General features: G+C 40.5%; 1 protein-coding gene and 2 non-coding genes across 5 annotated transcripts in view; 1 reads left to right on the plus strand and 2 right to left on the minus strand.

Annotated features, from left to right (window-relative positions):
* fchsd2 (FCH and double SH3 domains 2) overlaps positions 1-19624 on the minus strand; it is a 77739-nt gene that overhangs the window by 39268 nt on the left and 18847 nt on the right. For all 3 annotated transcript variants that reach the window (XM_030393666.1, XM_030393658.1, XM_030393671.1), the window contains exons 3-6: positions 14626-14671; positions 931-1010; positions 334-478; positions 40-173 (exon numbers count right to left, since the gene is read on the minus strand). In XM_030393666.1, coding sequence (XP_030249526.1) covers positions 40-173; positions 334-478; positions 931-1010; positions 14626-14671 — 405 coding nt within the window. The remainder of the gene's footprint in view (positions 1-39; positions 174-333; positions 479-930; positions 1011-14625; positions 14672-19624) is intronic.
* trnat-agu (transfer RNA threonine (anticodon AGU)) lies at positions 15628-15701 on the minus strand. The gene has a single exon. It is a non-coding gene; the product is annotated as a tRNA-Thr (tRNA).
* On the plus strand, positions 17888-17960 carry trnam-cau (transfer RNA methionine (anticodon CAU)). The gene has a single exon. It is a non-coding gene; the product is annotated as a tRNA-Met (tRNA).

The following is a 19624-nucleotide window of genomic DNA, read 5'->3' on the forward strand; positions in this document are numbered from 1 at the left end:
TCTATGCACAAACACACACGTGCGTTGTGGTGAACTCACTTGGCCTCTATGTCAGCCTTCTCTCGTACAGCGTGGGCAACCTGCTCACAGTCGTAGTATTTTTTCTTGGCTTTGGCCAGCTCTTTCACCGACTCCTGCAGCTCTGCTTGAATGCCACTCAACTGATCTATGGTCTGTGAGCGGGAGAAGGGAAAACAAGGTGGAGAAAGGGCAGACTGACATGAGTCACGTTCACTCAGTGCGAGCACATGAGTACATGTTGAAGAGAGGGATGGAGAAAAAAGACTGCTAAGGAAACTATGACTAACACGCACAGTCCACACACTTGCTCACCTTTTTGAGTTGCTGTTCCTTGTAAAGTCGAACAGTCTTGGCGGGATCTGATACTTGACTTTTGTAGTTGTCACACACGTTGAGCCTGGACTGGCTCACCTGCACGGTACCTTCTAAGTAGGACCTCCACACTGCATACACATTCCTAGTTGGAGAGAAAAGCAAAAAAAGCTGTTGTTCTGTAACTTGTACCCACATGAGCGACTGGCTAGAAAACCATAATATTCTCCTGCACCTTGAACAGGAAAGGATTTATGTGTTAAGTGTTGCAGTTGTTGCTAGAACCAACAAAAACAAAACCAACACCAGTAAAACTATGACATTTAGAGCTAATGTCTCCATTTCTGGGTTTCACACTAAGTTGGATCTAGCTTGAGGTTTTACATTTCAGTGCCTTTGTTACGGTAAACATGGACTCATACATTTACTGTAGACCATATTATATTTTTTCAAGACTTTTGAAACAACCCAGGAGAAAGCAAGATTTTATTTCATCTGAGTACTACAAACTACAAGAGCAAGTTAGTTTTTAACTGTTTTTATGGGAAATGTGGCGGCATGATTCTACATGTATCATGCTCACACACATTTACCTACCTGTAGTCTGTCCTCTGATCATCAGGGTTGATTCCAGGCCAGTCTCTCTTTAGGTATGAGCTTGCTAACTTCTGCAGAGCCTGAAAGAAGCACAAGTGTAATGATAAGGCACTGATTATCTCTTTTTTTGTGACTAATTTTGCACTGTTTCAGAATTACAGTAATTAAGATGAGTGACGCAAATAAGGGACAAAAGATTTGAACAGTGTCACCTGTGAATTAACTGTTAAGTTAGAAACAGGCACATGTTTTGTTTGCCAGCACAATATTCTGTAGCTGCAACAGTTAATCGATACATTGATTTTGATCAAATTTATTTTGACTTTAAAAAGAGCAAAAGTTATCTGATTCCAGCTTCTTAAAATGTGAATATTTTTTGGCATCTTTATTCCTCTTTGACAGTACACTCACTCATGGACAACTTATCAATATATCTGGAAAACAAGTGACAGGCTGAAGGTAAAGGGGAAGGTAACCAGGTCAAGCCTTAACTAAGTGCACAACTGAGTGCGAACATCTCAGATGTGGCTGTTTTTTTACTTTATTCCTGCCGAGTGCCGTTTTCTTCTGAGCAGTAATTTATATTTCTGTTCACAGCCAAAATGTAAGCTGTTTCCACTATAAAACGGATCAGCTCTGTGTCAGCAGCTGTGAATCAGCCAGTCAGCTCCTGTGAGTACGAGAAGAAACCCAAGGGCTGCGAGAAAGGGTAACCTACATCCTCTGGACTGGGTCACTGTGTCAGTAGCAACAACTCACAGACACTCTGCCCCTGTGAGCCTGTGGAGGGGTGGAGGAGTGTCTGAGTGTGTGTGTGTGTGTGTGTGTGTGTGTGTGTGTGTGTGTGTGTGTGTGTGTGTGTGTGTGTGTGTGTGTGTGTGTGTGTGTGTGTGTGTGTGCGTGTATAGGGCTGGGATAGGAGCTTAAATCCTTATAAATAAAACAGTTGTTAACAAACCAGAACAACAGCTACAACAACCCAATCAGCTCAGGAACACAGTGATACTCAAATCCTCCAGGCACATTCTTCCCTTTATCTGTTTTATCAGTCTGGCTGTAAATCTTCAAATCTCCTCCTATGTCTCCCAGTCATTAACTCTCTGGTTACGTCTCACAGGCCTGTTCTCAAATGTTCTGCTATCGCTCTCCTCATCCTCCTAACTGAAGCCTGGTCATTCATTAATTCCACATATCTCCATCCTTTCTCCACTTCTCTCTAATATCAAGCAGCTAGGTTGTCTTTGTTCTCTCTCCCTCTCATCCTTCCCTTTTCACTTTTCACAGATGGTCATTTTCAGGCCAAAAACATCTACAAGTTCCCTTTCAAAAATTTGAGGCCCTTCTTGTTGACACTCAAGTTCATGTCCTGGGGGAGACCGTGGCCCAGTGACCCTTGACACCGATCAGCTAAATCCTCCAGAGGAAGGGCCGAGAAGTTAGATCTGAAAATCTAAGGACAACTCCCCATTTTACCTCAGCAGTTCCTCTTTGAGTAAACTGGCAGCCGGCGGTGGAGTAAATATTTTGCCATCAATTAAACTGAGTGTAAGGGTCATACTGTGTCCGAGCTGCCTTTGAGACGAACGTAGCTTACATGTAGAAGAAGAGGTAACCTATTTCTAACGAACCGTGTTCCTCAGGAAATGGTTAGCCAATGCCAGCCTCATTGACGTAAGCTACAGCAAGTGGTGTGAGTGCCAGAAAAACACCAGATAAAGTAAATTCAGACACACACAAAGAAAACCTAGGGCACAAAAAGTGCTCTGTCCAGTGCGTGAGGAAACACGTTTGCTTCAAGAATAGTCAACCTCTCTCTCGTACTCTCTCGAGGGAAGGGTGGAGTGGGTGTGGACGGTTTTGATGAAAGGCTGTAAGACTGTGTGAGTGTGTTTGTTAGAAAAGGAGGGAGTGTGTGTGAAGGAGGGCGGGAGGGACACACAACATTAAAATTGTAATAGAAGGGCCTGGTATTTAATTGCTTTCCTGCTGTATAAACAGGGGGGAACGGTTAGCGAGGACAGTTATTGACAGCTGAGACAGCCTATGACTGTGAGCTGGCAGGCTGACAGGAAGACTGATTTGACAGCTGGACTTCCACACCACGATGCTCGCCATCAGTTTAACTCTCCTGTCTGATAATTACTCAAATCGCAAAAAAAGCGTAAAACCTGCTGCTGCTGAACAAGTGACTTACACTGAACCCTGCAACAGTCAAAATGTGTCAGATTTCCTGAACGTGTTTCAGCTGGACAACTGGGATTTGTCTTCATTAGTGTCCCCTGGTGGACGCTATACGCACATCATTCAACCAGTTGACAGCTGACATTCATTTAAGGACAGGTTCAGTTGCCTGTCTTAAAACAATGTGCTAAAAGAGTTGGTCGCTGATTCCTTGTGTTCACGCTTACTGTGCAAAAATTCTTACCGAACAAAACACTGTGGAAATGATGGACAGAGGAAGAATTTGGAACATATCAACTTGATTTGGCTTAAGGGCCATGTAAGATTTTAATATCTGTCACTTATCCAGAAAAGACATGCTTCCATTTTCTCAAATACAAAAATCCCTGCACTTTTTAATGCTCCAGGTCTATGTTTTTCCTCTGAGGTGCATGGTGAAGCATAATCTTCACAGGTAAATCTCCAGACACTCCAATGTCTGAAATGTATGTTATTAACCTAAACGTATAACAAAATGATCAAGGCCCCCTTTCAGTGAACCTTCCAGTATTACTACAAACAAATCAACTAAATGATTACAACCATCAACACAAATAAGGCAGAATGTCAACCTCATCAACTTCAGTGATTTCAGTAAATACATAGTTATTCTGAATTTGATGCAAGCAACTTGTTTCAAACAAGTTGGGACAGGGGCAACAAATCCTGGGAAAGTTGAGGAATGCTCCAAAAACAGCTGTTTGGAACATTCCTCAAGTAAACGGCTTCATTAGTGACAGGTGATGGTATTGTGATAAGGTATGAAATGGGCATCCTTGAAAGGCTCAGTTGCTCGCAATCAAGGATGGGGAAAGGTTTACAACTTTGTGAAACACATAATAGTATAAAGGATATTATTACATGGGCTTGAGAAGGCTTTGTAAAACCACTGTCGGTATACACAGATTGTCTGTAGATGATTGCAATCTCTTTAATTTATCTTTTACACAGCCCAATCAGAATAAAAATGTCTGATGAAGAGACAGATACAGTCCAGCCCAATCTGAATTCATTATCAGTCAGATCCAGAGAGGTGGCATACCTTTGATAATCCGTTCCATTGAAAAATATTGGTGCCTAATAACTATATAAACACTTAATCTGATTGTTTCTGGTTGGTATGAGCATATCCTTCCTTTGCATGTTCGTCTCACATTGGAGTAACATCCATGGACATTGCTTCCAGGAGGAAGAGATCTCTTTACAGCCAGCATGGAGAGAAGGATCAACTGCAACGCCCCACAACTGCAGTCAGAGCTTTCCAATGTACATATTGAATACTGCAGACTTAAAAAAACGCAGATCTCTCCTTTATGTATACATGGTTGTATCATCAAAACATAAAGCAGTGGGATGGTGCTGTCTCAACATTGCTTTATAGTGACCCCATCAAACAACTTCCATTTACTGGCTCCAAAGCTTTTTGAAAGCCTCTTTAGATGAGTCCATGGTGACAGACCCGTCAATCTGAGCAAGAGCAACGACAGCTAAACTTGGCAATCACTGAATGGTGAGACGCACACAGAGTGACTGATTTGTGACAGCTTCACTAAGGTGCTGTTGGCAGACTCAGGAGGATTTCTGATGCTCGTTCACTTTCCCTCTTCTCCACTCTGACTGCTTCTTCTTCCATCCCCACATGCCTCATTCCTCTCCCGTCTTTCTATCGCTCTCTCCCCAGATCTCGTCTTTTTATAGGACCTCTCATCATCCCTCCATCCTCCTTTCTATGCTGCCATCACCTGACAGCCACCTGAACAGCATGTTGCTATGGAAACCCCTCTGCCCTTTCTGTGTGGTATGGGTTAAGGTGGAACCACTCCTTTTAAGGCACACTCATGCAGTGAAAGAAACGCACGCACACACACACACACACACAAACATGCATCCTGTTTTTGTGATCTGGGTGGCAAACAGGGTACCCAGACAGCAGGATATCCTGAGACCAGAATCTGTATGCATGTTTGTGTGCAAGAGAGAGAGAGAGAGAGAGAGAGAGAGAAAGAGAGAGAGAGAGAAAGTTGACAGATCAAAAAAAATATCAGAAAGAGGAAGGGAGGCTGAATAATGTGATAATGTGTATTTCAAGCTTGTCAGTTACTGAGCTAAGAGCCTGTAATTATTTTCATCATGGTAAACCAGTCTCTGCGAGTTCATTTCACATACATTCTGACATTTTCTAAATTACATACAGGTCCATGGGAGACGCTACAATTACAGGTCATAATAAGGTGGCATAGTTGTTGTTCACTGGCCAGAAATGCAACTGTATTTTCTTGCAGGATGACATGTTTACTGTTGACTTGCTGTTTAATTTTCACGCCCAATATTTGTCCAGGCAGCTCTTAGCTGAGCCAAAAAATGGCAACTGATGATTACATTAGAGAAAACTTAATTGAGAGGTTCTGTATCAAGTCATATTTTAATCATAATTTATTATCCATTCATGCCACCACAGCTCATTCATCACTGTTCTCTCAGCTGCACACCCTGCCAAATAACTCCACAGACAGTCACCTTGATACTTCGGCCTTCTGTTTACACTTCCACGCATTTATTTTCTCTCCTGTCTCTGGCTCAGTCTCTCGCCATTTGCTGCCTTTCTTTTTTTTCAACCACCTCACTTTCTAAACTTCCTCCTAAATCAATATACTTGATTATCCCTCCCTCCTCTTCTGTCTGCACTCCTCTGCCCTGAAGCTCTCTGCCTCTGTGTCAGTTTGTTGTGTTCGGATTGGGTTAGAGAGAATGCAGCACTTCGACGCTTTTGCTTACAAAAAAGAAGACCACAATAGACAGCAATGGCATGTTGTAAAGAGGTATTGCGTGTGATGAAGGTTTGTGTGTAAATGTGTGAAAGAGGACAGTGAGATAAAGAAGGAATCATCACTTTCCTCATCACGATCTCTATGCTTTTCTCAAACATCCTTTACCTTCTATCAATCTGGTAAAAAAAATCAATGAAGATCAAATATTGGTGCCATATTGGAGACATCACAAACATACATAATTCATAGATTCATAACAGAGATACATACAGGATGCAAAAAATGCCTATAGAAAAAGTTGCTGCTGTGTTTATATCCTGGTTATGCGGCTTATGTGGCGCAGAAGCGTTTCTCCGGCCTGTAAGTTCCCACTCGACCCATGGACAGATTTTTAAATAATTTTCCTAGGCTTTAAAGTTTTACAAATATAAAGCATCCATGGATCAAAAATGGTGGCCTGTCAACGGTTTTACAGACATCTCTTTTATAATGGTGGTCTATGGTGGAATTGCTTTCCGGTCCACCTGTGAATTTTACTTGCAATACCGAAAATGGCCACTGGACAAAACTTGAAGCAAGGCTGAGGAGCAGCACCATATCCAGGTCTAAATAATAACAGAATTTTTTATGAATGACAGAGACTGTAGCGGGCCACCAAAGTCTAATTTGACCCGCTATAGATTCATAATTGTCGACAAAAAAAGTTTAACTTCTAACAATAGCGTTAAAGATCAAATGTTTTGTGCCATTGCTCCAGCAAAAAACCCTTTCACAACCAGTCTTTTTATATTTAATTATTTTCTACATTTGATATTTTCTACAATTTCTCATGTATATGAGGTCATCATATAGCCTCTTAATGGTGCTCTTAATGTGAACCAGATTGAATTTTACTTTAAAATGTGCAAGAAAGTTTCTTCTAGGCCTAGGGGAACATCAAAGTCTCTTGAAATACATTCATACCATAGTTACAGAAATAAGTTGGCTGTGATGGATGCAGTGGTACAATGATTAGTTAATTAGTTGTCAATTATCAGATCAATAGGCAACAATTTTAATAATAAATTAATCGGTTTGACCAATTACAGAAAAACATTTAACTCTGGTTTCTTTAGTTATATGTGACAGTAAGCTGAATATCTTTGGGTTGTGGACAAAACAAGACATTTGAGGACAGCATCTTGGGCTTTGGGAAACACCGATTAACATTTTCTGATTTTCTGAATAGACTTTTTCTGATATAGACCAAACACTAATTAATTAATTAAGAAAATATGATTAATTGACAATGAAAAGAACATTTTGTTGAGGTCCTAGATGGATGTATGCATGCGCTACTGTTATGTAACGGGTGTGCCAATGTATGGAAAGAGAAACGGTTGAAGTGAAGGAGGAGAGGAGAGGTTTTTGGTTTTACATTTGCAAATTATCTCCAGTGGGTGGACTATTTCAGATGTTATGTATGAACTCAACCTCAGAATTCACAATTTATTTAGGGATCCCACAGACCATGAAGCAGACCCATAATGTTAAGGCTGATTTACAGGGAACAGTGCACCACGGGAGCGCAGAAGGACGCCGACACACAGTGACAGCCACAGCAGGCTGGCCTTTTTGGGCAGTCCAGTGAAGTGTGACCCCAGCCTGAAACTATTCCAGTAATGTTGATCGTGGGAGGGGAATACAGGACAAATAGCTAACGGTCGCAAGCTAACACACACACAGAAAACACGGAGCTTTTGATTGACGGCCGGTAATTGTGGCTGAGTCCTTCACAGAGGGGCCGTCTGCTCTGACACAGTGAGAGGACGAAGGTTAAACGACAGCATCTTGACTTTCTTTCTCGCTATGCATCATCCTCTCCCCTTTCTCTCTAGCTCGGTCTCGATCATGTTGCTCGTGTTTATTTCTTTCTCTGTCTCACCCCCTTCCTCTCACTTTCTCTCTGTCTGTCTCTCAGGTGATTGGCTGGCTTTCTGTCTGTATTGCCAGGAGGGGGCCAATGAGTGAGCGAAGACTCCCTTAGTAAGCACCAGCGGTCGGCTAAGTGATTGTCTATAGGAGAGAGAGAGACAAGAATCAAGGGCATACATGTCATAAAAAATGCTAATGTGATGAGTAAAGAACGAATTTAATATTGAAACTAAATCTATTTCCCATTCGCTGTGCATTTGTAAAAGAAGTCCCTGTCCTCAGACATTCCTACACATGAAGACACACACATACGTGCACACACCTACAATTAGGAGGGAATCCATTGTCCTACTGAGCAGGGGGGGTTGTTGCTAGGCAACCTCTATTTCTAAGGTGAATAAGACAGTGCAGAGGGAGAATAGTGAGAGATGGGGAGAGAGAGAGACACACAGTGAGGGAGAGGGGGAGATAATGAGTGTCTGAAACCAGAGGGGATGACCGCAGGAAACTCTCACTTAATCATTCAAACCACATGCAAATGAAGACAAACAAGCACTTCTCTCCTGTCTCTACACTCCATCTCACATCTATATGCATGCTTAGGACCACAAAACAGGGGTTATCAGCTGCATATAGTTGAATATTTGTATGGTAATATGCAATTTAGAGCTGCATGGGTGATGCTATACAATGTTTTTCATTGAGCTGTAGGAGGATTTTTTTCTGCTGACAGTGTTTCTCAGGGGTCTTTGTATAGATGTATGTTAGTGTGAACGGGAGTGTAAGATGAGCAGCATCAAAATACAACAAAAATCTTTCACATTGTTGTTGGAAGACCTGCGAATTTCATGTTAGCTAGTTACTGCTAACACTGAACTCTACGATCGTTTACCACAGAGCGACCATGATTTCACTTTCTGACCTACTGCGTTCATTTAGTGATGAGGAGAAGAGTTTATTAAGGGTTCAGCCGAACATGAAATTTGCGGGTTCGGTAAACATTTACATGGTAACAGCGAGCTCCACCAATCAGAGACGTCGCTGTTACATTCGCAATGGTTTATGGGATGAGAAGTTGCTTTACTCTTAAGATAATTATGTAGAGTTCTACTTAGATGTTCCTCAACTATTGCTTGGTAAGAGCAGTATGCTGACACAGCCTTCTACCAGGAAATGTATCTGTTGGTTTTGTGTGTCCTGACAAATCTGCAGCACCCAGTGTGTTTAAAAATATCAGTATTTAAGGTGATCTACATACTGGATACTGCAGCAGTTTTGCTCTCAATAACCTTCTGTTTCGAGGGATTAAAGCTATGTTTCAACAAACATTATCTTCAACACGCAGTGTATAATTTCTGCCACTAAGGGTCTATTAATCAAAATTATGTATGTAGCGTGGGATCATCAAGGCAACGTTTTAAATGAGACGTTTTCTTTCTTTCCTTGTGTTTGTTATATATGTTCTTATATATGTTATTGTGCATATAGAAGAAACCACTGCTCCTGAAACACCTTGTAAGCAGTCTCTTTAAGTCAGTGACCATGTCATACATTTGCATAATCTATGTCTAGCAGCTAGTTTGGCACATAAGAATTGATTTAGCACAGCTGCTCTGTTGTTGTTGTTGTGACACTGGGTCAGGCATGTGTTAGCTGACCAATCACTGGGTAGAGACCAGGGCCCGTATTCACAAAGAATCTTAAGGCTAAAAGTAGCTCCTAACAGGCGAATTTAGGAGCAACTCCAAAAAATAATGGGCGTGTCAGTCGTAACTTTAGGACTCCTAATTTTTGAAAATAAGAGTTATTCACAAAACATTTTAAGCCTAAAAGTAGCACCTAAGTCTGGGAGACCTTAGAAGTAGTCCAGAGGACCCCTAACTCGCTAAGACCTGGTCACAACCGAATGTTTTGGAGACGCTAAATGACAGGGAATTATTAAAACGATGTCGGATGGACCACGAAGGGACTAAAGTTGTTGAGTGACAGGTTGAGTTGGTGAGGGATGCAATAACGTCCCCAACCAACTGAAACAATCCAATAACGCCAGAGTTAAAATGTTTGGCAACACTCATTTGTCTGCGGGGAAAATGCAGCTCTTCGCACGGGACTAGTATTACCTGGGAACCTCAAGTGATTTAGAAATTATCCCACCACGTCTGTGTTTCATGCGGCGCATTCGCACAGGATAAGCGAAGTCTGTGTTTTAACTCGAATTTACTGACATTATCCCCCGGGTCGATCACACCGGACCCTTGCTGGAGCAGCACAGCAGTTAGATATGGATATTTTTAATATAATAACTGGTGAGCCTGTTGAAAGATGGAAAAATGTTCCTTACCGCATGCTGCCATGCATGTAATCCATCTAATCATCTTTCGAGATTTTGCTCTTCTGATGAGCCTCCTGAATTTGCACCCAAAATGCTGTCAAAACTTTAATTTATAATTCCCAATGCAGCCTCCATAATTCTCGACCAGGAAAAAGGCAGAAAAAAGGTGTGGAAAACACAAAAAACCTTAAGAAAAACAAAAAACGACCCCAAATCACAGAGATGCCGATTAGCACGGGACTAATATTATCAAATGACCTCTGTGTTTGGTGAAATATTGTAGGAAATTCACGGTGGAATTTTTACTTTACAAATTACGAACGTGGCAGATTTGCACGGGATTAAGATCACAGACGACATCGGCAATTACAAAATTACTGGAGGTCCCCAGGTTATACTTGTCCCGTGCAAATAGGGCTTTTGTCAATCAAGCGTTTTTGTTTGGGGGGGGGGGGGTGTCAATTAATTCTCCTCATAAATACATTTCTTTATCCAATATCTTTTCATAGGCTTTGTCATGGGCTTGTAGGCAACTTCCTTATTTTCACTTCATGCATTGCGTAGCCTAAATGACTTTTCTATAGAGCTCAACAGTGAGGTTCTGGAAGTGAAAATCCCATTCATATTCTGCATATAGATTTTGATTATTGGCCATAATGTCGTAACCATCCAAAATAGACTCACCACGAGCTATTAGATTGTCAAACGATGATATATGATCCTGTAGAAGCCACACGTCCATATGATATCAATCTTGTTTTGAGAAAAACATGTTTTATTCGCGATGTCATGGATAAGTACTACACTACCCACAATCCTATAGTGCAACAGCGACGTCTCTGATTGGTAGAGCTCGCTGTTACCATGGAAATGTTTACCAAACCCGCGAATTTCATGTTAGCTAGTTACTGCTAACACTGAACTCTACGATCGTTTACCACAGAGCGACCATGATTTCACTTTCTGACCTACTGCGTTCATTTAGTGATGAGGAGAAGAGTTTATTAAGGGTTCAGCCGAACATGAAATTTGCGGGTTCGGTAAACATTTACATGGTAACAGCGAGCTCCACCAATCAGAGACGTCGCTGTTACATTCGCAATGGTTTATGGGATGAGTAGTTGCTTTACTCTTAAGATAATTATGTACACAGTCTTGTACCTTTGCTTTTTTCTCCGTTTTCCAACATTTTTTTTGCGCCGAATTAAATGTTTTGTGGTCACGATTCATCTGCTAGCTGATTGGCTTGGTTCCAGGCCTAAAACTCTTTATATAAGGATTTTATGAAACGTCAATGGAGTAAATGAATGGCAAATTCACTTCCAGAACCGGAGCCGTTAAAAAAGTGGGTGGTCACTGTTGAGCTCTATGGGCTGCCCTGTCACTCAACAACCAATCACTGTTGTCACCGCTTCTAAGTGCGTCCTTATAAAATGACGTCATCCATAGCAACAGAGAGTTACTTCTAGTTTAGGAGTTCACTGTTTTCATAACTAAAAGTAGGTCTCAGTGGCTTTGTGAATTACTTTTAAGAAAAGACTCCTACATAAAAACTTTTAGCCCGATTTAGGAGTACTACTAATGTTAAGATAAAAGTCTTTGTGAATACGGGCCCAGGTTTTCGGGAGGTGGGTCTTAAAGAGACAGGAGCTATAACAGAGTTTTTCAACAGAGGGGGAATACAGAGCTGCAGTACTGGATAGTATGAGAAAACTGGTGTGTTTTTTGAGAACCAAAGCATGAAAACCTATTGTAGTAGTGAACAAAAATACAATTATGAACCTGATAATGAGCTTTTCAAATGTTATGCACATAACACTTAGTCTTGTTTACCAACTTCCTCCCTCAGTCTCTGACTCTTTCCTGGAAGTTATGGTGACCAAATGAAACACACCCAGGAATTTTGACTATCAGTTAACCCGTCTTTTTACATGCAAATGTAAAAGTACTGTACTACTTACTAAAGATAACTGTACTACTGTAAATACCAATTTTAATCCCCCTTGAACAAAAACTCTAGTGTTTGAGCTTAAGCTGTGTCTGAGGTCAACCTGGCCTTCAGCCTTCAGTAAAAGGAAGACAGCTTGTGTGTATAAACAGGAGAGAACAGACCTTCTGTTAGTTTGGGAGTGCGAGTTCTGAGATTAAAGTCCTGCCTGTTAAAGAAGTCTGCTCACATAATTTAGGACTGCTTGCTGGGTAGAATTGCTAGGGGCAAAAAGCAGTACACTACGGGAATATTGCTGAGTGGATATAGGGCTTATTTACATGCCTATGCTGTCTCTTACATACACTATTCAAGATTACTATGCAGCAATTCATAATTCTGAAAGAGAGAATACCCAAAAATGAAAGAAACACTGGAACATCTGTGAATAACCAAACAAGAGTATAGGAAGTGAAACCAAATGTGGTCTGCAGCACATCTGTGAGTTTCTATTCATCTGAAGATTGAGTCAAAAAGAAATCAGATGGTGGGATTTTTGCAAGCACCTGGCCAAAGAGGAAGTAGTTCCCTAAAAAATCTCATTACTAACAACAAACCTATAACATAAACATGTATTGTAAGGTTTTTAATAATTACAAGATATGATTAGGGCTGCAATTAATGATTGATATCATATTGTCAGTTAATATGATACTTAAATCAACCTCAGTCAATGGATCCCACCATATTAAGTAACACAACATAAATATATTTAATGAAATAAAATGTGGCCAATCAGAACATAAAAAAGTTATCACATCTTAAGTATTGGAACACAGTATCCGTAAAGGAAGGGCTGTGATTGCATTTCAAGGAGTTTGCTAAATATTACTTCAGCATTGCCAAATTTTACAAAGAAAAGTAGCAGTTTAATTTCGACTGAACTATTTCTCAAGACTTATGTTTGAACATTTCAACATTTAGTGCAGTTTTATTATCTCCTCTGATGTGTTTGACCTCTCACATACTCTGACTATAGCCACATGCCTGAAACAAAAAACCATCAAGCATTGTTTTAACTGTTCAAGCAATTCAAATTTTATCTGTGACAAATGTGCTGAGCAGGAAAGTTTGACTGCTGACAGAAATCTTCAGAGCCTTTAAGAGAATACCGATAATCTGATATTTCTTCAGAAACCCATAGTTCCAGCAATCTATTCAAGTACAATTGTGTTGCACTGTGAAAAGGCACGCCTGGGATTTGAACCTAGGATCTCCTGTTTACAAGAAAGGTGCTTTGACCAACTGAGCCACAGCACCACAAACTCGCATTTAATTTAATTAGTTTAATAAAGTTTTAAATACAGTTTAACTTGTATAATCCTGATCATCCTCTGTACTCTTGAAAAAAGAACACACAAAGTGAGACGCACATCGAGATAACTCTCTCACAAGAAGTTTGGGGCTTACAAGTTAGCAACCTAATCCTCCAGTCAGTTACACAGCTACACAGGAACGGTGAAAATGTTTTGAAAAAGAGGCCCTTTTAAAAGATATTTGGCTGATGATTGAATGCTACATCTGTCTGTCACAAGCTAACTTTAACCAATCAGATCAACGAATCATATAACATAGCAGGAGATTAGCTATATCAGCTGAGACTGATGGTAAATCAAACTCCTGCCAAAACCAGAAGGGAATAGAGCAGAAGCATGTTTTCCATTGGGATACTCCGTCAGTACCGTTCTCCTCTCTTCTTTCAATTAAATATTCTGTTCAGTTCTGATGCTATAGCTTCGACTCTATGCTATGCTTCTGGCACTGGCAAACCTCTTCAGGGGCTACTATTGCTGTTTTCCAACAGTCACATATCTCGCAGTCGTCATATCTAAACCGAGACTGTAGGGTCTTGCTGCTGACCACTAAAGAAAAAGTCACTGTTGGGATCGAAACCCAAGATCTCCTGATTACTAGACACACACTTTAATCAACTACGTGACATCGCCCTTTTGTGTACACACAATGAGCAATCTTCAAAAAAAAAGCAATATGTAGTATTGACTCACCACTAACTGACAAGTCACAAATCACAGAAAATCTAAACTGAATAAGAGCATGAATGGTTAATCTTTTGACTGAATAATGTTCTGAAGAGCCATGTTTTACTGAAACTATTATATTTACACAGTTATGCACAACTCAACCTTTGGGTCAAGATTTAGTCTAGTTTAAAAGCAAATCCACATTTCTACAATCCTCAAGGGGTCTACTCCAGTGCTCCTTAAAATGGAATAGAAAAATACGATCTACAGTATGATAGCTTTCTTAAACTAACTGGGTTTACAAGAATTTTTGGACCTAATAATATAGTCTACAATGACCAGATGCACTTAAAGCTCACACATAAAACCCTTTTTCAACTTCTAAATTAAAGCGACAGTTAGGGGTGCTGCAATGCAACATGTTCAATGCTTACCAGTTTTGTCAACATGTGCTTCAGCATGTATCAGTATTAAGAAAGTATCCAGTCTTACCTGTGCATAGTCCCTCTCCAGCTGTCCCTTCTTCAGACTGTAGCTCCTACAGATAGGGAGAGAGAGAGATTGGCTTCAGTGTCTACATTATGTACCTGTTCAAGACAGCAGGGATATATACATCTTGTGTTTACCATTTATAGTTTAATGTAATGAAACAAAGCACAAGAGTAACAACCATTTTTTGGATCCTCAGACATTTTGGGAGTGGACTCAGTGACCTTTACAATATGCAAAAGAGGAATTACCTTTTTTTCTATTTATTGCCTAACAGTTCTGACCCACAAAATGCACAAACCCCCTCCCCTTGCCCTCTCTACATGACACAACATCCTGGCAACAGAGACAGTGGAAGCTCTTATCACAGCCCAGGAATGTGCAGAATGATAAACATAACATTGAGTATTCGATTACGCAGACAGATAAATGTACAGGCAATGTTTGCCGAATGAAGATGTGCAATATACAGGAGATGACCTCTTTGGGTCCACAAACATTTTACCTGCATTTTTTAACATAAATTTGACTACATTTTCATACTCATCATTGTGTATAATATGAATAACTAGGCTGGATCCTGACAAACAACAAGAAGTCATTTGTAAATGACACGCACTGGAGCTGCCTCAATGCCATCTCTTCTAAAAACAAAAAGTATATTCACCGAACCAGATTCAAGTTTTAGCTAACTGAGATGTATGCAATGCTTTCCAATGTTATTTTTAAGTATGTGCTTTCGTGTGACTCGCTCTGTTTGTTTTGAGTCCCTTCTCAGTCACAGATATTGATCTCAATGAGATTACATAGAAATGAAACAAGATAGTGTTTCATGAATGAGATATGTTGCATTGCATAACCACAAGATTATTGCCTTTTAGTTGGGCGGTCCCAAATGATATTTTGGGCCTTGATTACCAGGGCAATGGTAGAATATTCACAGCAGTTGAATCAACCCCATTGTCCAGACAGAAACCAATGTTTCTTTATTGAGTACACATGAAAAGGCACTGCTGGGATTCAAACCCAGGATCTCCTGTTTACTAGACAGGCGCTTTAACCAACTAAGCCACAGCGCCCTGCTACTATTGAATGAAAGAATGAAAGAAAGTTTTCATAAAAGCAGCAGAATCAATAAAGAAATTCGTGCATTAAATACTAGGCTTTCTTGAATGATGATACTGTCGTATCTACAGAGGTTTAGTTCATTCTGATTAACAAGTAGCATTTAAGAGTCATACTAAAACCACTTTTTAAAACTTAGAAGTTGTTGTTCGTACACACATATAAGTCATGCAAAGCAGGAAACAGGACCTTTTGTGGTGTGCCAACTGAGGGGAAGAAGATGCGAACCAGCAATTTCCTAAAGTTCTGGTTTTAAGCTATGGATGGAGATCTTTGCGAAACAACTAAGTGAGTTGTTTTCAAATGGAAATGTGGCAATAGGGTAGATTGAGAGATAACCTAATCATTTGCATAATTGTATCATCATTTTTTACATGCAGATGTTAAGGACTCACTTGCCCACTTCAATTACTTGATAAAGGCTTGTCAGAGGGTTTGGACAAGAGTTTCTTTTCTTTTCTTTTTCTAAATTAAAGCATGCAGGACACAACACATACAAGATTGTGCAGACTCATATGGACGGTATTGGCAGACACAAGAGACTCAGATCAGATTGGGGTTGCTGTTATTGATTGTTATTGGAATCAGCTTTATTTGCCGAGTACGTTTACAAATACAAGGAATTTTTGCTCTCAAAGTATTATCACTGCATGGAATAGATCTACCCAACGTGGTTAGAATGGTTAATTTTTAGGTTTTATGTTGGTAAAAGTTGTGGAAAGTACCTGGCACCTGGTCCTTGTTTTGGTATCACCTTGGTCGAGCAAGCTGAGCTGATACTGAACAGTTTAGTCAGAGCACTGATTGGTCAGAGAGAATCCTTACTAGAATTGTCGCTTGTGTGACACGGACGTCCTGCACACTGACCACAAAGTGCGGCCAAAATTTTTGTATTCACTTAATCCAGATTTTTTAAAATGGCAGCCCGCAACACCTACTTAAAGCATCTCAAAAGAAAATGACAACCTTCATTTCTACTGTTGGTGTCATGCTGAAGATGATGTCACAGCAGTTTGACCTGGCCTCCCTGTGATGATCAGCTAAGAATTTACACCATGGGGGTACTAAGTGCAGTGGAGCACTAAATCAAGAAAAGATCTGCTAACAGAAGCAAGTAACGATTACTCTAGTCGGGTCAAGCTGAGCCATACCACGCTGTGGAAAGACGGCATTACACACAATTCAAAGAACAATTCACAAGAAGACAAGGATAGACACTCAGCTACAAACAAGGACAACAAAGCTGATCATAGATGGAAAAAAATAAACAGAGTTATTCAGTCATGCATTCATTCAGCCTTATACAATCAAGATATCTACCACAATATTACATCACAGACTAGTGTTTGTTCCACTGGGTGTTAAATTAACCTGGTTTAAAAGATTGAAAGTTACTTGCCTCTGGCTGTTTTGAAAGCGCAGTGGCCGCTAGCCTTTTGCTAAGTGTGCCGTTAAATCATCTATCATCATTTAAATGATTTAAATGCCCATGGTTTATCCTATGTGTGTGTAATAACAGATTACATGTTTCTCTTACTGAAGTATTACATTTTATTGTAACCTCAACTCTCGAAACCAATGCTGTTAAAAATAAACTCCATATAAACAGAGACTGTGTGAGGGAACTTAACAGCTACAATGGAGCAGTGGGAAACAGCGGGGGAAGACTCAGAAAGGAAGACAACACTTACTGTAAGCGTAGACAGCATAATTACTGCCAAATCTCTCTTTGCTAATTACAGCCCAAACAAATAGGGCAGTGCTTCTTGTCAAATGCTTCCCAGGGCATAATTTCATGTTAAACCTGCTGTGTTGCGTCTGTTTTCTAAACAGAGGCTGCTTTAGATTTCTGGGTTTGATAGAAAAAAGAGACATGAGATATTCCTAATGACTAAACTCGTCTTTTAGATCCTGCACAGAGACGGGTAAAAAACTGCAACAATTCCAACTGTCAATGATCTACTGCAAGAGGCTACAGCACGTGTTTAGTGTTTAACTCCATCCCCGTCCGTGTCAGCTGAAATACTACATGCTCCCTCCCCTGGTCACAGACACGTCTCCTCCCCCCCCCCCCCCCCCCCCCCCCCACCTCAGCATTGAGTCTGCACTCTAAACCACACATGCTCAAACAGCTTTGCATGCCTCGTTGGCGCAGTAGGCAGCGCGTCAGTCTCATAATCTGAAGGTCGTGAGTTCGAGCCTCACACGGGGCAGTGCTTTTGTATGAAACCTAAAATTGCCTCCACATAACAATCACAACGCCATGTGGAACAGGCCTCCACTATAAGCAAACTGCCCATGTGATATCTATGAAGTAAAATGATACATGCTAGTTATTTCCACATCTACTAACCGATTATGTTGCCGAAGATTATGGTGATTCATCCAATATTAGTTACCTTGACATGATAGACAAGAATAATTCTTTATAAGCCTAACATTAATGCGATCTCTCACATCAAAATGAGCTGAACAAAGTCACACTACTTTACAACAAGACACTTGATGATCACAGACGTTAGTGTGTCACTAGACTCGGGGCATCAAAGCTCTCATTCCTCTTGCTGTTGGACAGATGTGTTCGCTCTGTTCCAAACTGAACTAGATTGGTAGTGACAGCCGTTTTTATTCTTCATGTCAGTATCAACGATATGCTGCAACACAAAGCACTGAAAACAGCTCAGTTGTTAAGTATAGAGTCTCTTGTGTAAGACAGAAATATACACACCATGTTCAAGCCACATTCAGTGTGCAATAGCCTCCAATGTCCCCTTTCCCAACAAAAATGATATGCATACAACCAAAGGGACTAAACTGCAGCTCAGCTCTGCCACATATGTACCTAATCAGTGAGATAAAAGAGAGAGAAGTTGACTGGCCATTCAGGCGTAGCTGTTTGAATACATGACGACAACTCTTGGTCAAATACTGGAAATGATCACTTGTTGTTCTTAAAATAGATCTACTCAACTTACAACATTATTCGCAATTCAATGCACTAAGTAGTCTGTGTTCCTGAGTTGTCCTGTAAGAGTATTCTCATCCTAAGGACAAATGAAGGTCAAGCATTGTGGTTATAAACCATGTCCTGAAGAGATAGCAAAAGTAGACTACAACAGAGAAGTAATGCTCTCTTAAAACTCCTCTACCATAATGCTGTGACGAAAAAGAAGCTATTCTAAAAAGCATTGGCGTTTGTATTGCTCTGACTATTCTAAGCGAAACGTATAGAAGGGAAAGGTGAGATTGATGACACCTTAGCAGTGATTGCGAATCTTCATATTTACTTTCATCTGATGCCTAATCTTTACATGTACAACCACACTGGTCTGTAGAAAAGGCACTGCTGGGATTTGAAGCCAGGATCTCCTGTTTACTAGACAGGCACTTTAACCAACTAAGCCACAACGCCATACGATGACCTCAGAGAGGGCAATGTTTATGTTGGCAACTTCATTTAAAGGACATTTACCACTGCATAGTATGCCAACTGATCAAATTTAGTAGTCTAAAAAGAAATGGCAGTTAAAGGTTGGATTACAAAGCTTCCAAAGGTTACGATTGCACCAGTACACTCATTTGGACAGGACAACAGTTAGCCTAGCTTTAGGGCAAAACAAGTAAGTCTCTCACATTTCACAGATATTCAACGTTATTAGCGTTATGTCATAGAGGACATCAGTTTATTTTCAGATAACATCACATTCATTTTCCCTTGCTGGATCTGACAGCTGCATGAGGCATTCCACTCGCCCGAACACAGAGTTGACTAGCCCTCGGCAGGCAGTAAAGTCAAGCCCTTCACAGCGTTAGCATTCCCAGCTACCAGCTCCACTATTGTTAACACCCAGGGATATGAAAACTTATAGTATGGTTT

Source organism: Sparus aurata, chromosome 2 (genome assembly GCF_900880675.1).
Source record: "Sparus aurata chromosome 2, fSpaAur1.1, whole genome shotgun sequence".
Lineage (NCBI taxonomy): Eukaryota > Metazoa > Chordata > Actinopteri > Spariformes > Sparidae > Sparus > Sparus aurata.